At 44.5% G+C, this 23,981-nt stretch overlaps 1 protein-coding gene and 1 long non-coding RNA gene across 3 annotated transcripts; both read left to right on the top strand.

Annotated features, from left to right (window-relative positions):
* Positions 1-195: 195 nt before the first annotated feature.
* LOC122415921 (uncharacterized) lies at positions 196-1,317 on the top strand. 2 transcript variants are annotated; one of them, XM_043428522.1, is made up of 4 exons: positions 196-417; positions 582-638; positions 803-934; positions 1,037-1,317. In XM_043428522.1, coding segments are annotated over exons 1-4 (354 nt in total). In that variant the 5' UTR covers positions 196-253; the 3' UTR covers positions 1,038-1,317. The 2 variants fall into 2 exon arrangements, with proteins under 2 accessions (XP_043284457.1, XP_043284458.1); XM_043428523.1 differs by lacking the exon at positions 582-638.
* Positions 1,318-4,380: 3,063 nt separating this feature from the next.
* Positions 4,381-5,175, top strand: LOC122415924 (uncharacterized). Its single transcript, XR_006262022.1, has 2 exons — positions 4,381-4,522; positions 4,641-5,175. It is a non-coding gene; the product is annotated as an uncharacterized lncRNA (long non-coding RNA).
* Positions 5,176-23,981: the final 18,806 nt, after the last annotated feature.

The raw sequence follows: 23,981 nt of genomic DNA, 5'->3' as shown, positions 1-23,981 counted from the left end.
ATCGAGAAAACTCGGAGCTTTCACGGTCATCAAAATCTTTCGAAACGACATTTTTTACGAAGTTTTTTTTCTACAAGGAAGTAAGCGGACCAGCTCACTACGTAAAAATGAAGTTATAGGATATAAAATTAAACGTTAAAATACAATTTGAAAATTTTCCGATGACAAGCTTCGGTATAAAACGGGAAGAAAAATTGTGGTGATCCAACTTGAAGTTTTGCCTCTAAAGCCAGAACAACAAATCAGTTACGAAATGAAGTTTCGTTTCGGTATTATCGTTTTCTCGGTCGTGGCTCTGGCGTTCGCCATCGTCCAAGTCAACTCCGAGACCGTCGAAGCTGACAGCATAGTCCGTCGCGAGGCTGATCCTGGGGTGAAACCTATACAACGAAAAATGAATAAAAAAATGGGCAAAAGGTGAGCTCTTCCAAAGTGCTGCAACGCCTGAGGAATTCTATTCCATTTTTTAATTTTTAATTCTCATTTTCCAGTTCTTCCTCTTTTTGCAAACTCAAGCTCATTTTTTCAGTCATTAGTATTAAGAAATTCCGTACCACTGCAATATCAGAAGATTTTTTTAGGAACGCTGACCCACGACCTCCTCCCAAACAGATGGAAAGATTGCGAGAAATGCGAAAGTGAGAAACGTTAAATGGGTTTCAGTAAATGCGTCAATTATTTGACTTGACTAAATAATCATTGCATACTAATTCGCTCTATTTCTCACAATCGTCATACAATTTATTAATCGATGATAAATTCATGCAAATTTATGGTGACAACTTTCGGTTCCCCCGAACAGAGGCCGTGACGTCGATCAAGCGATTGACCAAATGAATTTTGAGGAAGCCAGTGCCGAAACGATGGTCCGTCGAGAAGCTGATCCCGGAATGCTGTCAGCGCTACTGAGCTTAATACCAGGCATAGGCAAATGGTGAGTGTGATTAGTGAATAACAATTTTTTTAGTCCTTCCTCATAAAAGTCACTAGAAAAATGAAAAAATTGATTGACTGGAGTGGCTACATTTATTTTCAGAGACGCCGATCCGGAAGCCGATCCTGGACTTAAAAAGGAACTTTTGGGATACCTTGGTAAAAAACTAAAAAAACTTCTGCCATCTAAACACTGAGCAAAGTCCAGTCCAACGGGTTTTTACGACACGAGCGGAAATCGACTACGAATTGTCTCGTTCTCTGATAAAAACAATAGACCTAATGACCCGAATTGGACGATAAACGACTCATTCCTCATAAAACTGACGACGATTTCATTATAAATTTATTGAATTATTAAATAAAAATCACACGAACACGAAATCCGTGTCGAGTTTTTTTTCCAAATTTGTATCCCTCACCCAATTAAATTGTTTTTCCCGCTTCATGTTATCGAATCTCCGTAGAAAAGTGAAATGTCTAATCCGAACTTCAAAAAATTGATTTTTTGCAATTTCATGTATTAAAATTTCAATTGTTTTTTTAAATAAAACATCAAATTTCAATCAATCTCAAACGGAATGTGATGATTGAAAAAAACTATTCCGTTTCGAAGGTTCCTAAAGTCGTAGAAATCTCGATTCGATTATTTTGCGAAGCAATTCTTCTATCTTCCTAGAAAATGCTTTTGAAGCACTATCGATTCTTCCATGTTCGAACAAGCTGTAATCAACCGTAGCCCGACCGCCCTCGAAACCGCACGTTAATGACCTACGAATGCGGTAATTTGCTGTGGACGTATAATGGCCCCTTTATAACTGCATTGTTCGAAACTTTCCATCATTAATAGCAAATTTGACAGCTTGTACGATAGTACAAGTTGTGCTGCAAACGAAGTCATACTTCATCGTCCAGAAACTGAAAATAGAAAGCGGCAATGAAGTTACATCTTGGTGTTGCGATCTTGGTCGTGACTTTGGTGATTGCGATTGATCGGGGCTACTCCGAAGAAATCAATGCCGAAAGCATGGTCCGTCGAGAAGCTCATACCAACATGGAAAAAAGAAATTCGGAATCGGTTATTGGAAAATTTACAAAACGGTAAGCGGACTCGACTGCGAGTGAGGAGCCAAGCGAACGTGCAACAATTTTTTTTTTCAAGGATAACATTACCAAAGAAATAACGTTCGGTTCAATGATCTCAGAAAATCAATTTTTTTGTCAATTATTCTGCTCATAGATTCCTTGAAATTCTATTGAAATCTCCATGAGAATGAAACATTTTTTTTTGGAGAATCGATTGTGAAATGAATTTGTAAGATTTCAAGATTTTTTTTTCAGGGATACAAACGAAAGACAAACTGCCAAAGAATGGCTGCAAAAGCACAAAGAGTAAGAAAACAGAATAACAAGTTTTATTAACCGATTATTCTATGAAATTAACCGATGAATTTTTGTTCAGAAGGGTGGATGCCTACAAAGAAAAATGGGGAAAAAGATTCCAGAGTAAGGCTGATTCTTGAACAGAATTTAGTGTCAATTGTATATGTGCCAGTGTTCAAATAAGTGGCGTAAAAGTGACGAATTCCCAGTATTTTACCGCTGCGAATCGACGATTCATCTTTAATATGGTTTTTCAATTTTCTGTTTTTTCTTTCAGATAAAAACAAAGTAAGGTACCAGGGTTGAAGCGACCACGAAGTCCAACATGTACGTGCTCAAATTGACTAAAAATTGTTCGGTTTTCTGGTAAAAAAAATTCAATTAGAAATCAGAATTCAACAGTAAATTTTATAACAATATTATAACAGAAAAGCTTCTATCCACTTTTGTGAATTGCAATATTTTTTTCTTACAGTAACGAATGAAAAAAAATTACTGAGTACCGGCCAACGACGATTTCCTCATGTACTGTTATAGAATAAAAACGATACGAACATAATATTTTGTGTCCACCAATATCCCAGTGAACTTAACGCTCCACTTAACGTAGAAATTATTTCTAGTATATCGAGGAAACGAAATAAAATCCCCGGAACAGGGTCATGGACATATTTTTACGTTACGAACGTTAATATTAATGTAAAAATGGAGGCTCGCGAGTTTTTTTTATTATTACGCTCCTCTTTTATTATGAGGAAGAAATAAAAATTAGAAAGATTTCCTAGAAAAATTTTGTATAAAAAAGGAGAATCTTTTGAGCATCGCTATACTAGAAATTCGACTACCGAAGCGAATAGAACGAAAATCGAATAAAAAATAAACATGAAGTTTTCTTTCGGAATCGTATTTTTGATGGTAGCTCTGGTGCTCGCGATCGGCATAGTCAATTGTGAGGAAGCGAATGCCGAATCGATAATTCGTCGAGAAGCATCTCCGGATCAGAAGTTCTACGCGTCTAGAGGGTGAGAATCGTTATAATTATTTCTATTAAATAATTTTTGCATAAAAAATGATTTTTTTTCCATTCATATCGTTCTCTGAAGCAAATGACGAAAAAAAATTAACTTCGAGATTGAAGAAGTAACTATTTTGTGTTCGGTGGTTCGTAAAGTCGTAGGAATCCCGATCCGAGCATTTTGGATGTTATTACGGATGCCGTCAACTCAGCCATGAACTCGATGGGTTAGAAGGACCAAAAATATCGAGTAATTTCTCGTGAGTCCGGAGCTCAATTTGGTAGTTGTAAGCAGAAAAATCAACTGTCATTGCACAAGAATTTTTCATTCGTAATCACTTTGAAAAAAATGAGAAAACTTAGACGAGTCTGCATAAAAGTATCGCAGGTTTACAAAGTATTGAAACTTTTTGTTACAGTGAGAAATGAAGGCGGGAAGATGAAAACCAAACACCATAAATTGCCAAGTGTATTTTTTATTGAATAAAAACGATCCAAGCATTACGAAGGGACTTTGAATTATCTTGAAATTATGTCATTTCAAAAAAGTGTCTGTGACACGTGAAAATACATTTGTTCATTGTCGTAGTCGGCCGGAAGTAATACTCGATCGTATCACCTACAAACTCGTTTCTTATCTTCACGACTCGCTGATCTGTCAGACTCCGACAATGTTACAAAAAGTTCGTAGATATGCCCGAAGGAAATGTTCGAACGATGGAGAAACGAAGACTTTCGTTCAGGCGCTAAATCGATTTGTAAAAATGTCTTTAAAAGCTGTCGAATTTTTAACGTTCGGATAAACAGTTTCGTGAGCAAGCCAACAGTCCTGGAACAGCGATTATCGTTAAAAAGCAATTTTAGCAATTAACAATTTTATACTTACGATGGCGAGTTATCATCGAACGTACGTTGTACGATGCTGACCAATATTATAGTGCGAACTCAAAGACCTGCCACTGGTGTAGATTGTAAAATGAACGAAGTCATAAAAGTTTTCTTCGGGAAACTCCATTATTGAAAAAGTGATTAAACGATAGGCAGAAACTGCTCTTAGGATATCGTTGGAGTTGATTCAACATTGAAGTAAAACATTATCCAGGAAATTATGATTGGTCCATATTCGTAATACTTCAATATCCATTTTTTCAGGAGCACCAACAAAACACTTTCTCACGAAGAATTTCTACAGTAAGAAAAACCGAATTAGTTTCATAATTAATAATCGATTATTAATGCATTAATTCTGTTGATCATTGAATTTATCAGTAGAATGTCAGTCGAATATTATGGGAACAACTTTTTTTAGAGAACAGCAAGCTGGCGTATTACGTCCGATTAAGGAAAGTGCTGTTTGGCTCAGACGATACTGTAATCCAAACTCGATTTTTACACATGTTCAGGTGTGTGCCCAAATCCAAATTTAGCTGTTTTTCGATTAAATATTGCTGGAACGTTTGCGATAAATCTTTCATAAAAACAAAGATCGTGACTCAAAATATGTTTGCAAAATTTGTTTGATCAACTGAAAGCAATCTATTCGTAATATTGAATAATCTGACGGTTTTTTTTGCAAGAAAAGTAAACTTTTGGGACCATATCATCCCAAGAATCTGGACGATGATGAAGATTACAGTTCCGTAGAAGATGACGGATGAGAGCCACGCACGACGCGTAAGTAGATCGAAGAAGAAGAGATTTCAAAAGATTTTGGAAAAGACGTCTTTTGATGGAATTTTTTAAAAACAGTATTGAATTGTGACTTTTGTAATGTGTACATCGAAATGTACGCACGAGACTCGTTGACGGGTGACGATGAAATAAAAACGAGCGAGGGTACCGAATATCGAGGATTTGTTATGAGCTCCAAATAGAAAAAGCCTCATTTGACCTGTTTCCTTGAGTTTCCTTGAGTTTAACCGCTTAATAGTTAGTTTGGAAGCTGTGTGAGGAGGAGGGTGATGGTAGAAGAACGAGGCGAGAAAGAGGGCGGCACGAGGATGGCGGTTGGGAGGTATTTGGCACGACTCGGTCTCGCCTCTAAATTTGTAATTGCAGCCTCCGCCGTGACGTGGCGCCTCGCAGAGGATACGAAGGGAAAAAAGGTGGGGGCGGGGGAGAGAAAAATTCAAATAAATAAAAGGATCGTGGAGCACAAGACGTTGAAGCGCCGAGTTCAATTGGAGGCTTCGAGCCTCGAGTTGAGTCGGTTGTAATCCAGCGGCGATACGAGGTCACGAACCTCGCTTGGCTAAAGTGAATATGCAACCCAGAGCCCTCGTGTACTAACCGTAATATACAGTGTATATAAGCGTCGTGGCGAAGGGGCGTAATCCGCAGCGACGTGGATTCCCACGTCTCCTGCACTTCACTCGTGAGCTCTTCACTTTTTTCTACCTACGGATTTTCTGAGCTTGTGCCTGATGGCTCTCATTTCTGATTACTCTCAACAAGACCTTGCTTCTTCGACGTTATTTTTGAACAAACAGTCTCAGCTACTTGAATTTTTCTTGAAGCTCGTTTGACCGTGTAGAAAGTGAAAGTAGTTGCGACGATCCAGAAGAACCTGGCAGAAGATCGAGCTGGACGTAAAATTTACTATTTCGAAGTGTCGAGAGTCAGATCGAGTGTTTTTGAGTTTCATTTTGTCACGACTCACGTTGGACCACACTCGTGGGTTCGAGCTAAGCAAACTGTGAATCACGGACCAGGATTCCGGTCCTATTCCTGGTCACACTCCGCGCCAGGTTGATCCTCGCGATCAAGAAGATTCCAAAAACGTTTCCAGGTCAATTATCCTCCAATACAGATCTACAATTTGTTTCTAATCGAATTCTGCCAAGTTGGTTGTGGCCCTGTAAAAGTTTCTATATGAAAATGAATGAGTCTTGCGAGAGCACAAGGTCCCGACCGAGAGTATCGTACCGCGACTGAGAGACGCGTGTGAAGTTCCGAAATATCGGACAACGGTCTCGCTACAGAATCGGTGTTTTCTCGTCCGAATCGATTTGACCGTCCGCGACGATGAGTCTGCTCGGCGGCAGTACCATATTCATACGTATTTACGTACGGTGAGCGAAGGAACAGGTAACGCAGGGGTTGGAGGGAGGAGGAGGTTCTATCGGTCGTAGGTTCGAAGGTTGGAGGTGTCGGACGCCGTAGGGGGGCCAGCGGTCCCAGGATGGTGCTACATCATCCGTGGAGACAGCGTATCCACTTGTTAGCGAGAATCTTGCTCACAACGCTCGCGCACACTCACACAGGCGCGGATCACATTTGAGGGCAGAGCCACCGAAGCTCGCCTACAAATGCGTTTCCTTCTCAAGTGCCCTCTTGCACTATTGCGAGGTGATAAATGGACTGCAACTCTCGAAATACGAAGGCATTCCTACTACGGGCGTTTATATTCGTGATTAATGAACTACGTGTCGTTTTTATTTATAAACGCATGTGCCATTTGAGCTGGTGTAAACTGTGCTACGTGATTTGCCATCTTAAGTTTGGGGTCAAACGTACGCGCACTTATCGACGTTCGCGCTTGTACCGGAAAATCAGGATTTCTACGAGTCGCAAACTTTTGATTTTTCGTTCACCTGCAGCATCGGGATCTTCTTCCTTTCGCGTCTCGCGGACCAATAATAACCCGGTCTATATTTCTCCTTTCGCCGTGTCTTTTGCTTCCATTTCCCACGATGAGCAAACGTCGCACGCGAATCCCTCCATCGCCACGTTATTTCCTTCGATCCAAATATTTTAATTCGCTTCGATCCTATTTTCTTAGCTCCCTTCATTTTGCTCGCAAATTTACAACAAACCCATCGAATAAAATGGAATAATTTCTCTCAGGTACGAACACACTCGCGCTGAGCGGCGCGTATCTACGCGAGCAGTTACGGAATATTGTGTTTCTGGTCCAGATGTATGGGATATGCGTGCGCGCACCTTAGCTCTCAGAGCGAGAAAGCGTAACGATAAATCAATAGGCGAGAGAGAAGGCCCTCACGAGGCCCCACTGCCCATAATAAATTCATGAATTGTAAAACCGTTTTCTCTCTCTGCCTCGTTCTCTTGTTCAGTCTCTCTTTCGCGAGGTTGGACGAACCGTGGCGTATTGGATTTATTGGTCGACCTGACCCCGCTAAGACGATCCAAGGTCAATGTGTGTGTGTGTGTGTGTTTACGTGTGTATGCGATGGGGCTGGGGCGGCGGGGGGGGGGACACGAGTGGGTGGCTTAACTGCACCAGGCGAGCAGTGGCGATGTTCGAACCTTACGACTCGAGGAGCGAGGCGACCACAGATGAGGGGATGAAGAAGAATACGAAGAAGATAAGAGGCCGATGATGGAGAACCGAAGAAACTGAAGAAACAGAGCAGCACACTGAGAGAAACGAGAAAGTGAGAGGGAAAGAAGAGCGCGCGGAGGTGCTCGATCCCGAATGGGGCCCGAAACGGGCCCCGGGCAAACCTGATGTATTAACAAGTTAACGGCTCGCTATCGATCACCCTCTATCACCAAATATAATTTTCAATTACATCCCATAAATCCTGAGTGGCAAACGAACTTGCTTACTTTCCAAGCCTCCATAAACACGCGCCTCCCTCTTCCCCTCGACTCTCCGACTGACGTCCCGAATTTATATCTCGATGAGCCATCAACGCTTGCAATAATACCTTCGCTGATATATTTTTCTTAGTGTGCCTCTCGAAAATAATTGATCCGCCGTTACAGATAATATTTTATCGAGATACCGATAAACATGAAACAGTGTAGAGAGACGAAGCGAGGATTATGATTTTTAGATTATGAACATTATCGCAGTTAAAAGCAACAGGAATGATGCAACGTTCGAATCCTCGAAAAAGCCGCGAAATCTTCTCGTACGCACCTCGACGAATACGCGACAATGGAAACTGTAAATTATCGGCGGTGATCGTTGCAATTAAATTTTTGGGCAAATAATCATGCTGGCCACGAGGAGCCAACGACCGTTTTAGTGATAATAAAAATGCGCTAAATCAGAAACGCATTTACGAGGTCAGCGTGAAATTGATAAATTAGCTTCACTCGCAGATTTGTAGCTCGTACACGCGTCTACGTTATATACGTATATTTTATTAATTTATAGCACACGAGCGCAACGTGAGTCCACGTGGCAAGCGTCTTCTTTTCGCTCCCCGGGTACTCATCCTCCTCGCGATATAATACCGAGTCCCCCCGCTGGCAAGGAAGCCCCCTCCCTCCCAGCCTCGCTGCCCTTTAATGCCTTGAAACGAGATACTCAAATTGATTTACTTTCGACACAACCAATCGTCGCCTAACTGATCAACATTGTCGACAACTTATTGAACAACCCAATGAATTATGAATTCACTTCGGACCTGCGGTGTCGAGTTTACCGATTACCAGCAAACTCGGACGCAGTTTTTTATCAACATATTTTTGTTTCCCGCCGAACTTTCGAGTATCGTAGTATACATTCGATGATACAATTATTCTTTGAAACACATCGAAGTGTATCGCGTACTTTTGTGAGAAGGAAAGTTCCATTGATAAAACATAAACGAAGGTGGATTGTGCGAGGAAGAAAAACTTTCGATTCATCGCGGTGTGATGCATCATCAGGAAGCTTTTCACAATCTCGAAGAGCTTATTTACAACACTGCCGGATCGCACCTAACTCTCGTGCACATTGAATTCGTAATCGATTGGCCGGAGTCCACCCACACGGGACTTGCAATCGATCTCCGCCTGAACAAGGTGTGTATAAACTCCGCTTATGCACCTGCTGCGCCTCTTCTCTATTTATTATCCTTCAGTACATAATTCGCGGTTCATAATATCTGTGCACACGAGTTTCTCGCTTTCACGCTGAATTTTCCGCGTTGTTTTTTTATTTTTTTTTGTTTTTTTTTTTCTATCTCCGCAATTTATCGACGTTCTTCCGAGAAACGGACACCTTTCGTTTCATGAAATTAGTCGGACAATATTTCATCGCTAATTCTACTTTTAACGGGCTTTAATCACATTACTTTCCGCGCGCTTATTCACCTCGAGGGGCTTCAAAAGTTTGTGATCCAAAAGCGCTCGCGAAGCAGGTCCCGAATTTTTGAAAAGTTTCTAACGCACTCTCTCCGCGGTTAATAAAAAATCGTGAAAAATTCTCCGGTCTAATATCGAAGGAAAAAGAATCTCGGAGGCTCCGAGGGGAGTCTCCGGAGTTTTTTATCTCCTTGTTTTCGCACGTTTTGTGTCGAAGCAGTGTAGGATTTTCGTGAACAGCTTTTTTCGCTCCGGCGTTCGTTCGGCCTCGGACAAATTAAAATGCGCATAAACGTCGAGCGTTAATCTTCCTAATTGGATATTCGACCGATTGGAGGTGGTTCTCGCTTATTTTAAGTATTTTTTTATTGGCTTTAAGACTCCGGAGCTATGTGTGCAGCATTAATATTGCTATAATACGAGGTGGGTCGTTTAAGTTTCGAAAATCCGAGCCATTCCGTTCGGCTATTATGTATTATATATAATTTGGCAGGTAAACCATTCGTATTACTCCATCCGGACCATATTCGTATAAATATGCACTTGCAAATTCGTGTACCCGCATTCGTGCCGATGTGAACGTACACTCGGGGAAAGATGCTTGTGAGCGCGCGCGCGTATGGCGTAGATCGTACGATCCACGAGGTCTCGGAGGTGAGAAAGGCGCAAGATCGTCGACAGAGCCAAGGCACCGAGCCCTTTCGTCAACGGCCAAGGAGCTCGGGCTCGCAAGCGCTGGAGAGTTCGTTATACGAATCTCTGCATGGGGTCGTACGACTCTGGGACCGCGCAAAGTCGACACCCATATAAACGTGATACTGGCATTTAATTCCCTCTTAAAATGAAGCTTAAGAAACTAATGAGACACGCTACGATATTCCGCGATTCGCGCAGGCGTGCGATATCCGAAACGAGGACATTGCGAATTTCTCTATCTCTCGTAAATCTTCCGATAATGGGATTAAGGAGAGGAGCACCGATTGCAAATATCACTCGACCTCTTCATTCGCTTCTTTTGTCTTCTCGCGCATCTTCCTCGCCATTTATAGACTCGAATGGATATTTTTGGACGACTATCCCTCGCTATCGTGCGAGGAGCTCGTCGGAAATGCGAATCTTGTTGACTATTTCGGTTGCAGGAGACTCCGCATTCACTGCGCTCGGAATAATTGACGCAAAAATCATAATTTCGAGTGAAATTCGGTTCAATAAAATTCCACGGAGCATGGCTTCGTTTCGAGGGACTCGAGTGCTCACGGATCCCCTCACAATTCGAGGTTTTTTTATTCCCTCGAATAAGGTGCTCGAGCAATAGATTTTTCGACGGGGGTTTATCGTCGAAAATCACTGCGTGACTTGACTCGTTTTAATAATAATTCCAGGCTCCGCAGCGGCACTAGGAAGACGATCGGTCGAGGCCCAATTTATACGAACATGGTGTCTATGTGGATTCGGTACGTGGCTAGTCCTCGCGTACGCGTGAGATTTACGAGACTCGGCTTATCCCATAAGCCGATCTCTTCGAATATCTCGGCGCTTCATTTGAAACAATAACCGAGACAATTCAATAAATTTCGGGGTTGAATCTACGAGGAATCTGCTCGCGCTGCTGTGCTGCGACGTTTTTTTCTCGGGGGTAAGAGTAATTTTAATAATCAGGAGTGCCGGAATCCTCGACGGGGGGTCAGCAACAGCCCGCTCAGGCGCGGGCACCGAGACCGAACGAACGCTCCGACTCCGCACCGGCATCCTGGACCAATGTTTCTTCCGCGATGCTGTTCCCCGTCCTCGCTGCGAGCACACGCTCCCATCTGGTCCAGCAACGAAGCAATGAAATTCAGGATCTGTAGTGCGACTCACTAATTTACCGCTACCACGAGCGAGGCCTCGTCTAATCTGAGTTACGACCGCGATGGGCCCCAATCTCGCCCAAGGATAAATCATCGACGAGAAATCTTATCTGCGTCATAACTTATTACGCGCGTTATCCCCTGTTTTCTGCTACGCTTTAGAAGCTAATTTAAGAGTTTCGGAGCTTTTCTATTGTCTTGGAACAGCGCGTTAACTCGACGTGAAAACAGGCAAACTCCGTTTTCGTCGACGGATATAAGTGGATAATTGAATAAGCGATGTAGACCATTGTGTAATTCGCTGGGCCACCGAAATTGCGATTATATCCTCGCTCGTTTGCCAGGTTCTAAAAGACTTCAAACACTCTCCAACTGTCCTATTCGTAAAACAGTCGTTTACTAATTGCTGCAAGCAGCTCACAACGTCGAAAATTCTTTTCTCATATTCCATGCCACAAAAACGAAGCCGGTCGTGACTCAGACCTCGGACGTAGCAATTGTAGACCTGCTAATTCCCAGCTGAGCCTTCGAAAGTGTGGATCGTGATCAAAGTGCTTTTGATTGCTCCGAGAACACCATTGGACGGCGTCCCCGAAGATCGGTTTCACCAGAGCCAGAGGAATGTCAAAAGTCGTTTAGGAGTCGGAAGAAAACGAAGCGCGGACCGTCGCTGCTCATCCGAGTCCGAGTTCCGGGCTCTCTCAGTCCGGAACTCGGAAAAAAGTCATGATCGTTGTGTTCACGGGGACGGCAGATGCCATCCCGTAATTACTGGGCTCCTCGGTGTCGAGGGGAACGATCGACGACGAGAGTTCGTCCCGATCGGAGTCGCGGGCTATTGCGCTATCGACACCCTCCGAGACACGTTCGCTCGGTGAATCATCCGCTAAATGGGAAAAGCAACGGTGTAATATCGGCGTGTCGTGTGATTGGCCAACTCGTGTGCGCTTGCATCAATTCCCGTGGCACGCGAAACGACCATTAGCTCCGTGTGCGCCAAGTGTTAAGTGATAACGATTTCCGGTCGAGTTATTCTGACTCAGACATTTGCGAGTGGCGCCCAGTATCGAGGCCACGATGAGGTCGAAGCCGATTACTGCGAGTGCAGGCCATCGGGCCTCGTATTTTCGGACTTTGGAGGTCGCCCTAACCGCGAACTAACTCGATCGACCTTCCGGATCGTCCAGAACGCAACGAGGCTCCCCGCAGGTTCCGAGGTAGCCGATTGGAAACTCGCACGAGAAATCCCCCCGCTCGGGGATCGTTGGAAGATGCGTAAAAACTCGAGAGCACATCTCGGCCCGCACATTTCTTGCTTCCCATGCCGCAACGAAAACTCTCTTTATTGAGGCCCTCCGATAGGGATATAGACGAGGTGAAGAAATAATTTCTATTCATTCGCCGGCCGCCCGGTGACTAGGATAATGCAATATGTGCGGTAATAGGGTACCAGTGGTACGCCTCACGTGCCACCGGATTACTATAATTCTCCGTGCGCGGCCTCGCCGGCACCGGCTTCGTGCCACGTAAAAACCCACACAACCGCCAACTTTTCCATCCCCGAGAACCAACAGGGGTATCCAATTTTTTATCATTCATTGTTTTGTCTCTCCTCCTCCTCCTCCTCTCGGCGAAGGTACTTAAGTACCACGTATATTTCTCCCGTAGCCACGGTAACGGGGTCTCACGTATGTGTCGTACCATCGTCCCTTCCGACTTATACAAGGTGTCTTCATCCCGTGAACGAGACGGAGCTGCATCGCAGCATTGGAGCGCTGGTTTATTCGAGCTCCTCGATGCGGTTCATCGGAAATGATCCACTTTATGATTTCCACTGTCGTTTCAATGACGACAGTTTTCCGTGTCCTCGGATGGAGACGAAATTCACATTTGCTAGGTATACTTTTGAATTAACATTAGTATTGCGGAGATAAAAAAATCGTTTGGGATTGTACTGGGAGAACAGCCTGTAGGGACTCGAGTGTTTGCTGGGTATGTGCCTCTAATTGGCTCATCTCGTAGACAGCTGTTCGTAACCCCGGTGCACATAATGATGTTGTTCGTCGTGCGTAAGTATGCAGGAGATACACACGTACCATACGGCGTAAAGCAACACTTCGTTTGTTTCCACAATACCGCTAGAGGGCCATTACATATTTTGCTACGCTGATGTGATCAGATGGTTTTTGTATCGCGCGCGGATCGAGCGGGCAAAATATTCGAGAGAAGATGAGCATGCCGTGAGGAAAAGAGGAAATAAAAGTTGGAATTGAACCGCCGATAAGAAAGCTCTGCGAAAAAATTTCACAAAAGCGCTGCTTTTAACTGATTTATTTCGCAGCGAAGTCGCGAATCGACAACGAGAGGGAAACGAATTTCAGGTTGATGACCGACGGATTTCTCCCGACTGCAGGGACGAGATGGGCCGACATCTGTGGTCATGGGAGCCGGCGTTAACGATGGAAACTCGACCGTCGTTGAACTACGAGTATTTTACATTTGTTTATTGTCTCCTCGTCCTCGTCGCCCTCGTGTATATTTATCGTTGCGTATTCAGACTTCGCCAAATGAATAAAGATGCTGAGAGAATATTTCAGAGCCGATGGAGTGTCTTCGAAGTCGTCGTACTCGATCGCCGCTGGATTCGTACAAAATTTGGTTGTTTGGAATAATAAAAATCCTCACGCCCTCTTCCCTCTGCACGGAAGAAACTTTACACTTCTACTTGTGATCCCAGTCCACCGGATTCGTCGTTTCTGAATCGTTCATTTATGGCCCGAACAAAACGTCGCATTATATAGAACAATCGCCGAGGGCTGCTCTCCGTTGTGGATCTCGAGGCCCGCGACTGTTCTCTGGAACTCGACTTTGAGAGCACCCTGTACAGGAGGATGTTTGCTTTGGAAAGAGTCGAAACTCTGCGAGAGGATCGCGGAGACTCGGGGCGGATCGTAAAAACTAAGCAAATGCGTGCGTAAACACGTCAATTTATGGAGACTCTCTGGCAGACTGACTGGACGTAGTTTTCTGCGGGAATTAGAAATCGACCTCCATCTTCGTGCGAGGAGAATGGATATACATGAGAAATGTGTGCGCGTGTGTGTATTCGTGTGTTCGGGATTCCGTGCGATTTGGAGCGAGGGAAACACACAGAATGTTCGTGACGCTGATTATGGCAATTCGATGAAGATGAAATTGGAGTATGTGCCGGTTGAATCGCTGCGCGGAGCGTCGACCAATCGCGATCCATCGTTTCACCGTGGTCGTAACACGAAAGATGAACATTTGGTAGGCGTTGCGAGATCGGAACAAGATTTATGCCTCGAATGTCCCGTTTATTAGGATTTTGAATTCGTTTCTAATCTCAACGAAGAAGATACGAAAAAGAAGGTGTGCTGGTGAATTTAGTGAAATTAAGTGTATTTTAAGGTGGCCTCGTTGCGTGATTTATCGATCAAACTATTCTCGATTCCTCTCGAATTAGAAATCGTAAAATATTTCGAAACAACTGAAGGTCTTTGAAAAATTGCGCTTACATCGACTCCGGAGTGAAGAAGAGGCTCACAAATCGTTCTAACCTGTTGCTCCCAACAGCTCCTAGAGATCCGAACCGGAATCGGGAGCCGCATACTATCGTAAAAAATAGAACGAGTTCGCGAGTTAAAAGCAGTTCTAATGCTCTCCGAGCGATTCGGGTGTGTAATAAAATTACAAATTTATAGAGGGATACGCCGATTCGAGGAAAAGGATTCGAAACCCGGCGGAAAAGGCTCCTGTAATAACAGAGTACAATGGAACCGGCCATTATTTATGGACTGGCCTAAAAAAAATTATATCAAAAGCTCAAGAAACGATCTTGCATTGTTTGACGTTGGCAAAAAAAAATCATAAAAATATGCTGAGGCCAAACTAACGTTCGGAGTCACTCCGAAATCCTGGCGACACTTTCATTTCAGACCATTCGATATTTTGGACACCGTCCGGAATGAAATAACTGAGAAAGTTGTTTATGATGGATTATTGCGTAATTAAACGATAAATTGATGGAAAAAATGAAAAGAGCGAAACCGAATATGTGGCTGGAACGTCAAGAGAGGAGGCTCTGCGAAGACGTTTCTTCTCCACCAGGTTCCCGGTGACATTTTCCCTGCGTCGATATATCGGCGATAATTGCCCAACGTCGCGAGCCCACATAGCGAGGTTAAAAGATCCTCTAACCGATAGAGTGAGGCACTCGACGCGCGCGCGCGCTCGTCTTGATACAATCTGATTTATATCGAACACGAAGCTGGGCTACAAGTGCGCTTTGGCTACGGTTGAAGCGAGAAAACACAAGAAATAGAAAACCATACAAAAGGTATCTCCAGTTGATTTTTTTTCGGTGTTTTTTCATTATACAGCGAGTAGAGAGGGAGAGAGAACCGGCGACCTCTCTAATACGGGTCGACCAAACTCGAGAGTCGTTTAATCGATATTTTATTCAAATCCCAAGTACGTTATCGAATCCCGACATTATAATATTCCTCCAATTCTATAAATATCGAGAAATATCGAACTTACTTAATTATCTTAAAACTATAAACCAAAAGAAGAAAATTCATCAAATCTCATTTCGGCCAGATGAGAAGCTCAAATTCGAAGCGCGCGGATCAACGAAAAAAAAGAGGAGATTGAAAATGTAGTGCGTTTTACCAGCTCGAGGAAAATACACGGTAAAGAAAGTCAATTAATCGTAGATCGTTAGATCGGTGAGCGTGGAGAAAAAATAGGGAAAGAAGGGCGCAGTCTACAGATGCGGGGTGGAGTGTAGTCTTGGCCGAGCGGCTCGAGCGGTCATAGGGCGTGAGAAGCTACGGCTCCGATGTGACGTCACACTCGAGTAAGCAAAACGTGCTTGGCTAAATAATTGCAGAGCCTCGTGGCAAGTGACGTGTCATTAAAGAGCTCCGATCATAGAACTTTGTGTCGTTCGTGTATACGAAATGGTCATTAAATCATAATTCTTATACGTCAACCCCGCGTGCCTGGTCCACGGCAGCCTCTTGACCCCGACCATCGTACTTCTTCCTGTATCGGGGTCTCGTATTCCCATGTACGTACAAGCGGCCAAACGACATCATGAAAATATGCGTATAAATATGGGAAATAAATTTATCGAATTTCAATCATTTATTCACTCGGTATTCCCAACAAGGACGAGGATAGAACGCTACTTCTGTGTATCGAAAGGCGCATCTCAAACGATCGGTAACGATCGATTAATCACCTGATATAGCAAAAGATTTGAAAAAGTTATTGCCGTACACGCATGACGCGGGGCGAGTTACAAGAGAGAAGAGCGAGCGCACACCTGAATAGTGCAATCCTCGCTATTCTTACTTACTATTATACTTTCTCGAAGCTCTCGATCGCGAGCCGCGTTAAAAGATCCTTTCGCACCGTCCTGCTCACGATATGCCGAGCGTCGGTTGCCGCAAGCAGCCCGAGGCAAAAAGTCCCTAGGCCCGCATCCTCCGCGCTCGTCCTTTTCTCTCTCGCTCCGACGATTGTTATCTCGAGGCAATATATTAAGCGCCATTACCACAGTATTTAGATGCCGATGATCGTCTCGTATGCATGCAAACGCCTGGGGCAAACCGGCAGCAGGGTTGCTAAGTTCGAGCCTCGAGCTTATCGAGATCGAAAGTCCTGAGGGGCGAGGTCCCGGATGCCACTTGACCATTTAGCCACCCTCTCATAAGAGGTGCCCCGATAAGATTGGATTAGCTCGGAATCGCTTTTGAGATTGGCGATCCAGTTGGAAGAGAATTTCAGTGCGCTCCCTTCCCCGCGATAACGAGCCCGCGCCGGTAACTCGACTCCTTTAATTTAATGAAAGTCAACTGCAGTAGGAAAATTCTTGATGATGAAGATAAATCAGGGGTTTCGACGCCTCGCGATTTAATGATCCGGATGGGACGACGATGATCCCGCCCGGCTTCGATGAAGGGCCTGCAAATCCGCTTCCCGGTAACGGATAATCGTCATGAAACTCGTCGTTGCCTGTAGCTCTCATCGTTCATGAGCGCGATGGCAGCGACATCGACCGGCATGAAAGTCGATGCCCCCAGAAGATTGACTCGAAGGAATAAGAATTTCTCTAAATTGCAAATGTGCTCAATCAGTGGTTCAGCAGTTCGTCGAATGCTGGTGAATGCGGTAACTGGGCGACAGATAAAAAGACATTGAATTGAAGGACATGTCCGTCGAGCAGCAGCGCCGATTGATTTCTCATCAGGAATCATCAATCCTCAGCCACTTGATATCCAGCGGATTCCCTATCGGACGTGTGCGCTCGTACAGGCAAAGCTACATGCGGTGGAACCCGAGACTACGTAGAATGTCGGGAAGCCAGTAGGATCGAGGTGGAGCGTGGGTGGCTGATGATCAACGAATGGCTACCGGTTCGGAACGAATAGTAGTACACCTGACACCCGAGTCTAAGCGGCGGGTATACCAAACCGTGGGAATCCCCTCATAGGGATAAGTTTCTCCTTTCTACACGTTTGCGCGGCGACTCCCGTGTCCGTGTATACCTATCCGGATGGTAGCATCAAGGGATAACACGTACATATATAACGCGTTCGAATAATTCGATACGATCGTCGCACGAATGGACACGCGAACGCGTGCGCTTAGTTCAGGCTGCAGGTATACGTGGAGAGTGAAGGCTCGCCAGCGACGAAAGTTATAAGGGAGTTTCGCTGGCACTGTAACTCCGGGCTCTTCGATCCTGGCCCATGCGCTGGATAGCTCGCCTTGAGCCAAGAGAGAAAGAATCGCGGGGGATAAGAAGAGGAGGATCGCGGGAGCGTTAACCCGGTGGACGATTGAATCGAAAGCTCATGTGTGCACAGCGCCCTTTGCTGCTCGATCCTGCAATAAAACCTCACGGGGCGAGCCACGGTAAATACACGAGGGAGCGGTGTTCGATATATATTTGATAAGGTGGTACACGGCCGCTCGGGCAGCCCTGACAAATCGCTCGAAGATCCTCCAAACGATATTCCACCAACGGAAGAACTCTCCGACGCAAGACTCCCCAGTTCGCCAGAGCAGTCCCATATTCCAACCTCGAAATAGCAGAACTACCTCAACCATAATCCACCTTCTTTCGCCCTCGCTCGCTCTCTCCCTGCTCCGTTCGGTTCACCTCTCTTACCAAAATAAAAAGACTTTTCGTGAGAGCCAACCTCGGACCCGGATAAATTGATGATGGGACGAGATGTCATCGCCGGAAATACCTAGAGACACGATGCCCAACCTTGGCAGAGATTCCCCCGGTTTCCTTTTACCACAAACTCGAGAAGCAGGATTCAACTAGTTTAGGCCTGATAAAGCAGCTGCACTAATCGGTATGACAGGAAATACCCGCGAATGGTAGCCCACAACTTATTTCGTCCTTGGCCAAGTTTTGGAGATAAAACACTCCAAAGGTAGTTCTGGCCCGTTTCGTCAAGGATCAGGACACCAGCGAAAAGACGCGGTATACCGAAAAGAGTCATTCTCGAGCGGTGCGAAAGCGGGCCTCCACCATTTTTATTCATTGACGAACCACCTGAGTGGGCATTGTTAACCGTTAAGCTCATAAACGTTGGTCCGGTATTGATCGAACTGGCATTTAGAACGTCTTCCTCCACAGTATCCACGAGGTTGATGTTATCGGGGTTGCATTATCGCATTTGGATTAGACGATAGACTTCCCTGATCGTAGCTGATAAGGAGTATTCGAGAAGGATGCTAATTTAGGGGCGATTTCGCAAATGCCTGTTGATCTTCATGGTCCTGGATAGCTCGTGAGTGCCGATCTATACGATCGATGTTAAAATAAGCGAAAGAAGAAAAACTCGGATACAAGGTACATTGGTATGGTATAATGTTGCTCGCGCTTCTATCGTCGAACCAACGGATGATCCCGAGGGAGACAAAGAGAGAAAGAACGAGGGAGGGAGGCAGTTGGGTGAGAAGAGGTACACGAGAAGAAGGTATAATGGAGCGACGGGTCGCGGCCCTCCTTCTCGTTTCTCCGCGGGATCCTCGATCCTTGAACACCCGCGATCCTATCTCGGGGTGAGGATCCGAGGATCGTGCTCGATAGCGCGAGATAATGCGAGATAATCTTCGACGCGGCATCGAACGCCTCAAAAGATATTCCAACAGCGCCCACGCGCAAAACTCACCTCGGATGTGGAGTGGGGCGATCCTGGAATATTGGCTCTATTATTGTATCGAGAGTCTAGCCAATCGATCGGTCGTTCTGTGGGGGCCAAATCGTCATTGTCACGTTAAATATGCGCGCGTTAATCAGTTTTCATTTCCGAGTCACCTCTTTGCCCCGGTCGTCTCGATTTCGAAGCCTTCGTTTTTGACAGTTCACTAGGTTCGGTACGCGTGTCAATTCCGAATGATATTCACAAATCTCGAATGATATTCCAACTCGTGACGGGGACACGATCGGAATCACCACGGTGCGCAATCGGCTTGTGTCCCCGTTGATGAGCGAGTGTAACCTCATGATAAACCAGTCAGGATAGAAATTGCCTTTCTATCCGATTGAAAATAAGAAAAAGAAGAAGAAAATATTGTGTGTATACTTGGCTGCGAACAGAATATACACGTCGTTGCAATGATTCAACTCGATGTCACGACATTTAAAAGATTCGTTACGAGCACGCACGTAATGATCACGTATATACACGCGCGTGTACACAGAGTGTAGTATTACGTATCATCTCGTATTAAATACTACGAATACACCGTGGCGCAGAGGTGAAAAGCATCGGTATTAAAGTGTACAACACTTGCGTGGATATAAGTTAACGATAATGTTTCAAACGAGCCGAACCCCGAGTCCAATGGAAAATCATCGCTCGTCGGTTGTTTCAATCCTTATCCGATTTCTCGAGATTCAATACAGCGAGTTCATCTCTCGCGAGGCGAAGATGAACGTTTCAATCTTGGAGAAAAAAAGGCCTTTGATTGGCTTCGGGAAATATTTTTGTGATGCATCGCCGAACCTCGCCGCGATCATCTTCCCGGCGGAACTCCTTCTTTCATAAAAAAAATGTAGTTCGCTCGTTGACCGCTAGATGGTGCAACTTTTCTCGTAAACGAACGAACCGAACATGGGTATAAGTAGAGCAGCGCTCTACACGGATTTCTGCGTGGATTGACTCGTAGATTATTGTGGGAAACGCTTTGATGGATGTTAGCAAATTCTTTCGTTAAACGATTTATTCTTAGAGAATCATAGTGTCAGTTTTCATTTGTAACTATTTGCTTTACAACTTTGATAAACATGTGAGCAATTAATCGTGAGGTTGTACAAAAGAGTGTAATAAATATCGCATATTGTCCTGACGTCTATTGGATTTTTTTTTCAGGCCCAACCTTGATCCTTTCTTATTCGACTGACATTATGTAAATTCGGGAGATACCGTAAGATCGGTCAGTGCGAAAAATCACCTGCGATTGATCAACCGAGTGGGCGCGCTGGATCGTAAATAAATAAAGATCTCCCACCGCGGCAAAAGTCAGCCGGACAAGAGAGCCCGGAAGTGGTCGTGGGTCAACCGGTTCGTCGATTAGATGGAGAAACGTGCTGAGGAGACGCGAACTTCGCATGAATGAGAGACCGCCGGGGGCGTAGGTAACAAAAATGCCCCGAAATACGGGTCACTTTTTGAGAACCCACCATTATGATCGGACACTTTTTCATCGCGAGGGGCTCAAGAACCATCGTCAGATTTGATTTTGACAAAAAAAAACGAAACGCCCCTTTTTCGCTTCCGTTTTAAATCCAACCTCGATACAAATCCAATTTAAAAAATTGAGTTTCTCGTTCTTTTGGAACCCAAATTGTATAAAAGTTTCTCCAAACTCTAGGCTAAATACAACTGTGTACACACCAGCCCGTATAGTCGCTGTTGGCGATTCGCACAGAAGGTTGCGGATGCGTATGACGGGCGCGAGAGTGCAAACGTCATAAAATCTTCCAGTCGAGAACGAGCATGTATCGCTATATTCTATATGGGAGGGAGAACAGACCACGATTAAGAAGAAGTGAGCCGAGATGCTGTGGTCCATTAAGCGAGAATTCGCGAGGTAAAAGGAGTTTACTACACCTGTGGCCTGCGGTTCATCTGCACCAGGCGCTCCTATACATATATATATATATATTATAAATAAATAACTAAATGAATAAATATTCAAATCTCTAGCCATCTTTATCTCGGGCTTTCCTCACTGCATAGTCTACTCGTGATGGGTTATAAAAATCATGTAAAAATTTTAAAAATCACATCGATTCGGGATGGTTGACAGTGAGAGCTCGACGTTAACACGGAATAAGACTTTTTTATCCTATTCCCGAACGTAAAATATTCATTATTTTATTTCATACTCGAACAGAGAGGGGGCTAAGCTCGTACAGTGGATTAACGTGCGTCTAGCACTGACGACGTCTATACAGACGTTTACGAGCAAATGCTAGTCTTATCCGCTCGACCCTCAGGCATCGTTGGGGCGCGGAACATTTTCTTCAAAAGATGCTCCGGCCCGTGTATCTTTTCCACAACAACACCGTACCAAGGTCCCGGAAGAATCTTTGATCGAATAAAAAATTAAGGATTTCTTTAACCAATTTCAAAAATCTTCTCATGTGAAAAACATAAAAACAGTTAATGCTTCGTGACGAGTACACGATAGAACTGTCTTTTTTTATATCATTTTACAACTATTGAAACAAAAAATTATCAAAATTCATTGCACACCATTCATGAATAAATAACTTGATGTGAAAAAACGTTCAAATCTGAACGGGAATTTTTTGCATAATTACTGAAATTTGAAATTTTTATGGTCCCGAATCACGCCAAAAAGGTTCCAAATTTCGTGGAGTAATTTTTTGGGGGTTTTCACAAATATGGAAGCCGGAGAAAGCCGCCGAAATCAGGTGATCGCGGTGAAACGCATAACTCTCGTCTTGTCCAGGCCGTCGCGAAAATTCAACAAAAGAAAAAATTCTGCTACAGCATAATCCAGGGAGATACGATAAGCCCATAAGTAATTATCCGGTATCTTTGTTCGGCCGAATATAAGTGCCCAATAATATGAATGCGTTTGAGTTCTTCCGTTTTACAGGCGTGATTTCGAATCGAGACTCTCTCCAGCTCTTTTTCCCTTTCCTCGGGAGCGTGTTGTTTATGATTATGACGCGAGTATTTTAAAATTACGAGCAGTTCGATTTAATTTGTACGAGCGGACAATCGGCTCCTTCTCGCCCGCCAACGAAGACGAAAAGTTTTTTTTCGTATTACAATATTATGTTTGCAAATGCCGTAACAAAATGCTCAAGCCCGCGCGGATCTCGATGTTTATCGATTAATAAATATCGAGAGAGCCAACTTTCTTCGAATTTTTGCATACCAATGTCCAATTTCGTCCACAGATTCGATTATTCGTTCAGTTACGTTTGCATTCATTTATTTACAAATTTACTAAGTTGCTCCGAAAGAAGAATATTCACTATTATTCTGACGTGCACAAAAACGTAAAAAATTCAAAAATTCTGATAATAAGATAAAACGTAACATGCGCATAAATCAATCAATCGTCCCGGGTCATAGCTCGGAGAAAAAATACTCGGAACCCATGACAACTGCGGCAACGAAGCCATTGAATTTTTCGTGCGAATTTACCGATTATAATAAGTTCGTGAAATTGTGACGAGCATCAGTTTTTATTTGAATATACAGGAGAGTTTACTTTAAACGGTAAACATCCCGAGCGGTCACTGGTACAACGTGAATTTACATAAAAAATCAACAAATTTCATCGCAGGCTATCAGTTATAGCAAAATATTAACGATCGTGGATCTTGCTACTCTTGTGCAGTTAGACGGATTGCTCGAGGTGGTTCGAGACATGTCTGCGAATGTGCCCGGAGCGCGTAGGCGTTGGTTATCGATCGAGGAATCGTTCGTGACCTCGCCAAAAAGCTCTGAGCAAGAGTCGGCCGCGAGATGATTTTTTGATTTTCAACGGCTCTTCGATCGGACGTTCGGACCTTCGTTCCTGGCCGTTCCTCGCGAAGGCTCGTCACACCTCGAGGATCGATCCAACGTTCGTTGATGCAGATCCAACGTCAGTGGACATTTTTTGTCCCAAACTCCAAGTTTTTCGGTCCTCGCACTCGTGAGAGGAAAATCAATTTCTGGCAGATACTCAAATCTGTTGGAACCTTCGACGTTGGACGGCGATCCTCAATTTGACGAAGCTCTTGGTGGGGGCCAGGTGAATTCAGAGAAGCGAGGTCATGCAGCGACAGGCAAGACTCCGATGAGGCTAGAAGCGCATTTTCGCTGGTTTAATTTAAGCGAGTTGAGCAGCAACCAACCGCCGATGAGCTATTGACGGGAGCTAGGCAATAAAATGGATTGAGACGCGTCTGTGTTGTCCGAGGAGAGGGGGGAGGCTCGTTGAACCGGGAGTTAAAGATCATATTGAGGTCAAGCCCATTTCTGTGGCTGCAACTAACTAAGACGTGCGTTAAATAAGCCAGTTTTGAAGTGACACTAAAAGCAACTGCGAATGAAGCGGGGCTCGCGGAAGAGTCAAGTGCGCAGGACTCGAGTGTCCGGCGGGCCGGAGCCAGTATCGAGTCCTATGAAGGGAGACGAGGGAGGTTAAATCTCCGGGGAATCAGCCGGAATGTGTCG

The sequence above is a fragment of the Venturia canescens genome, chromosome 9 (genome assembly GCF_019457755.1).
Source record: "Venturia canescens isolate UGA chromosome 9, ASM1945775v1, whole genome shotgun sequence".
Classification (NCBI taxonomy): Eukaryota; Metazoa; Arthropoda; class Insecta; order Hymenoptera; family Ichneumonidae; genus Venturia; species Venturia canescens.
Note: the sequence above shows the minus strand (reverse complement) of the source record. Positions and strands in the feature narration are given on the sequence as shown.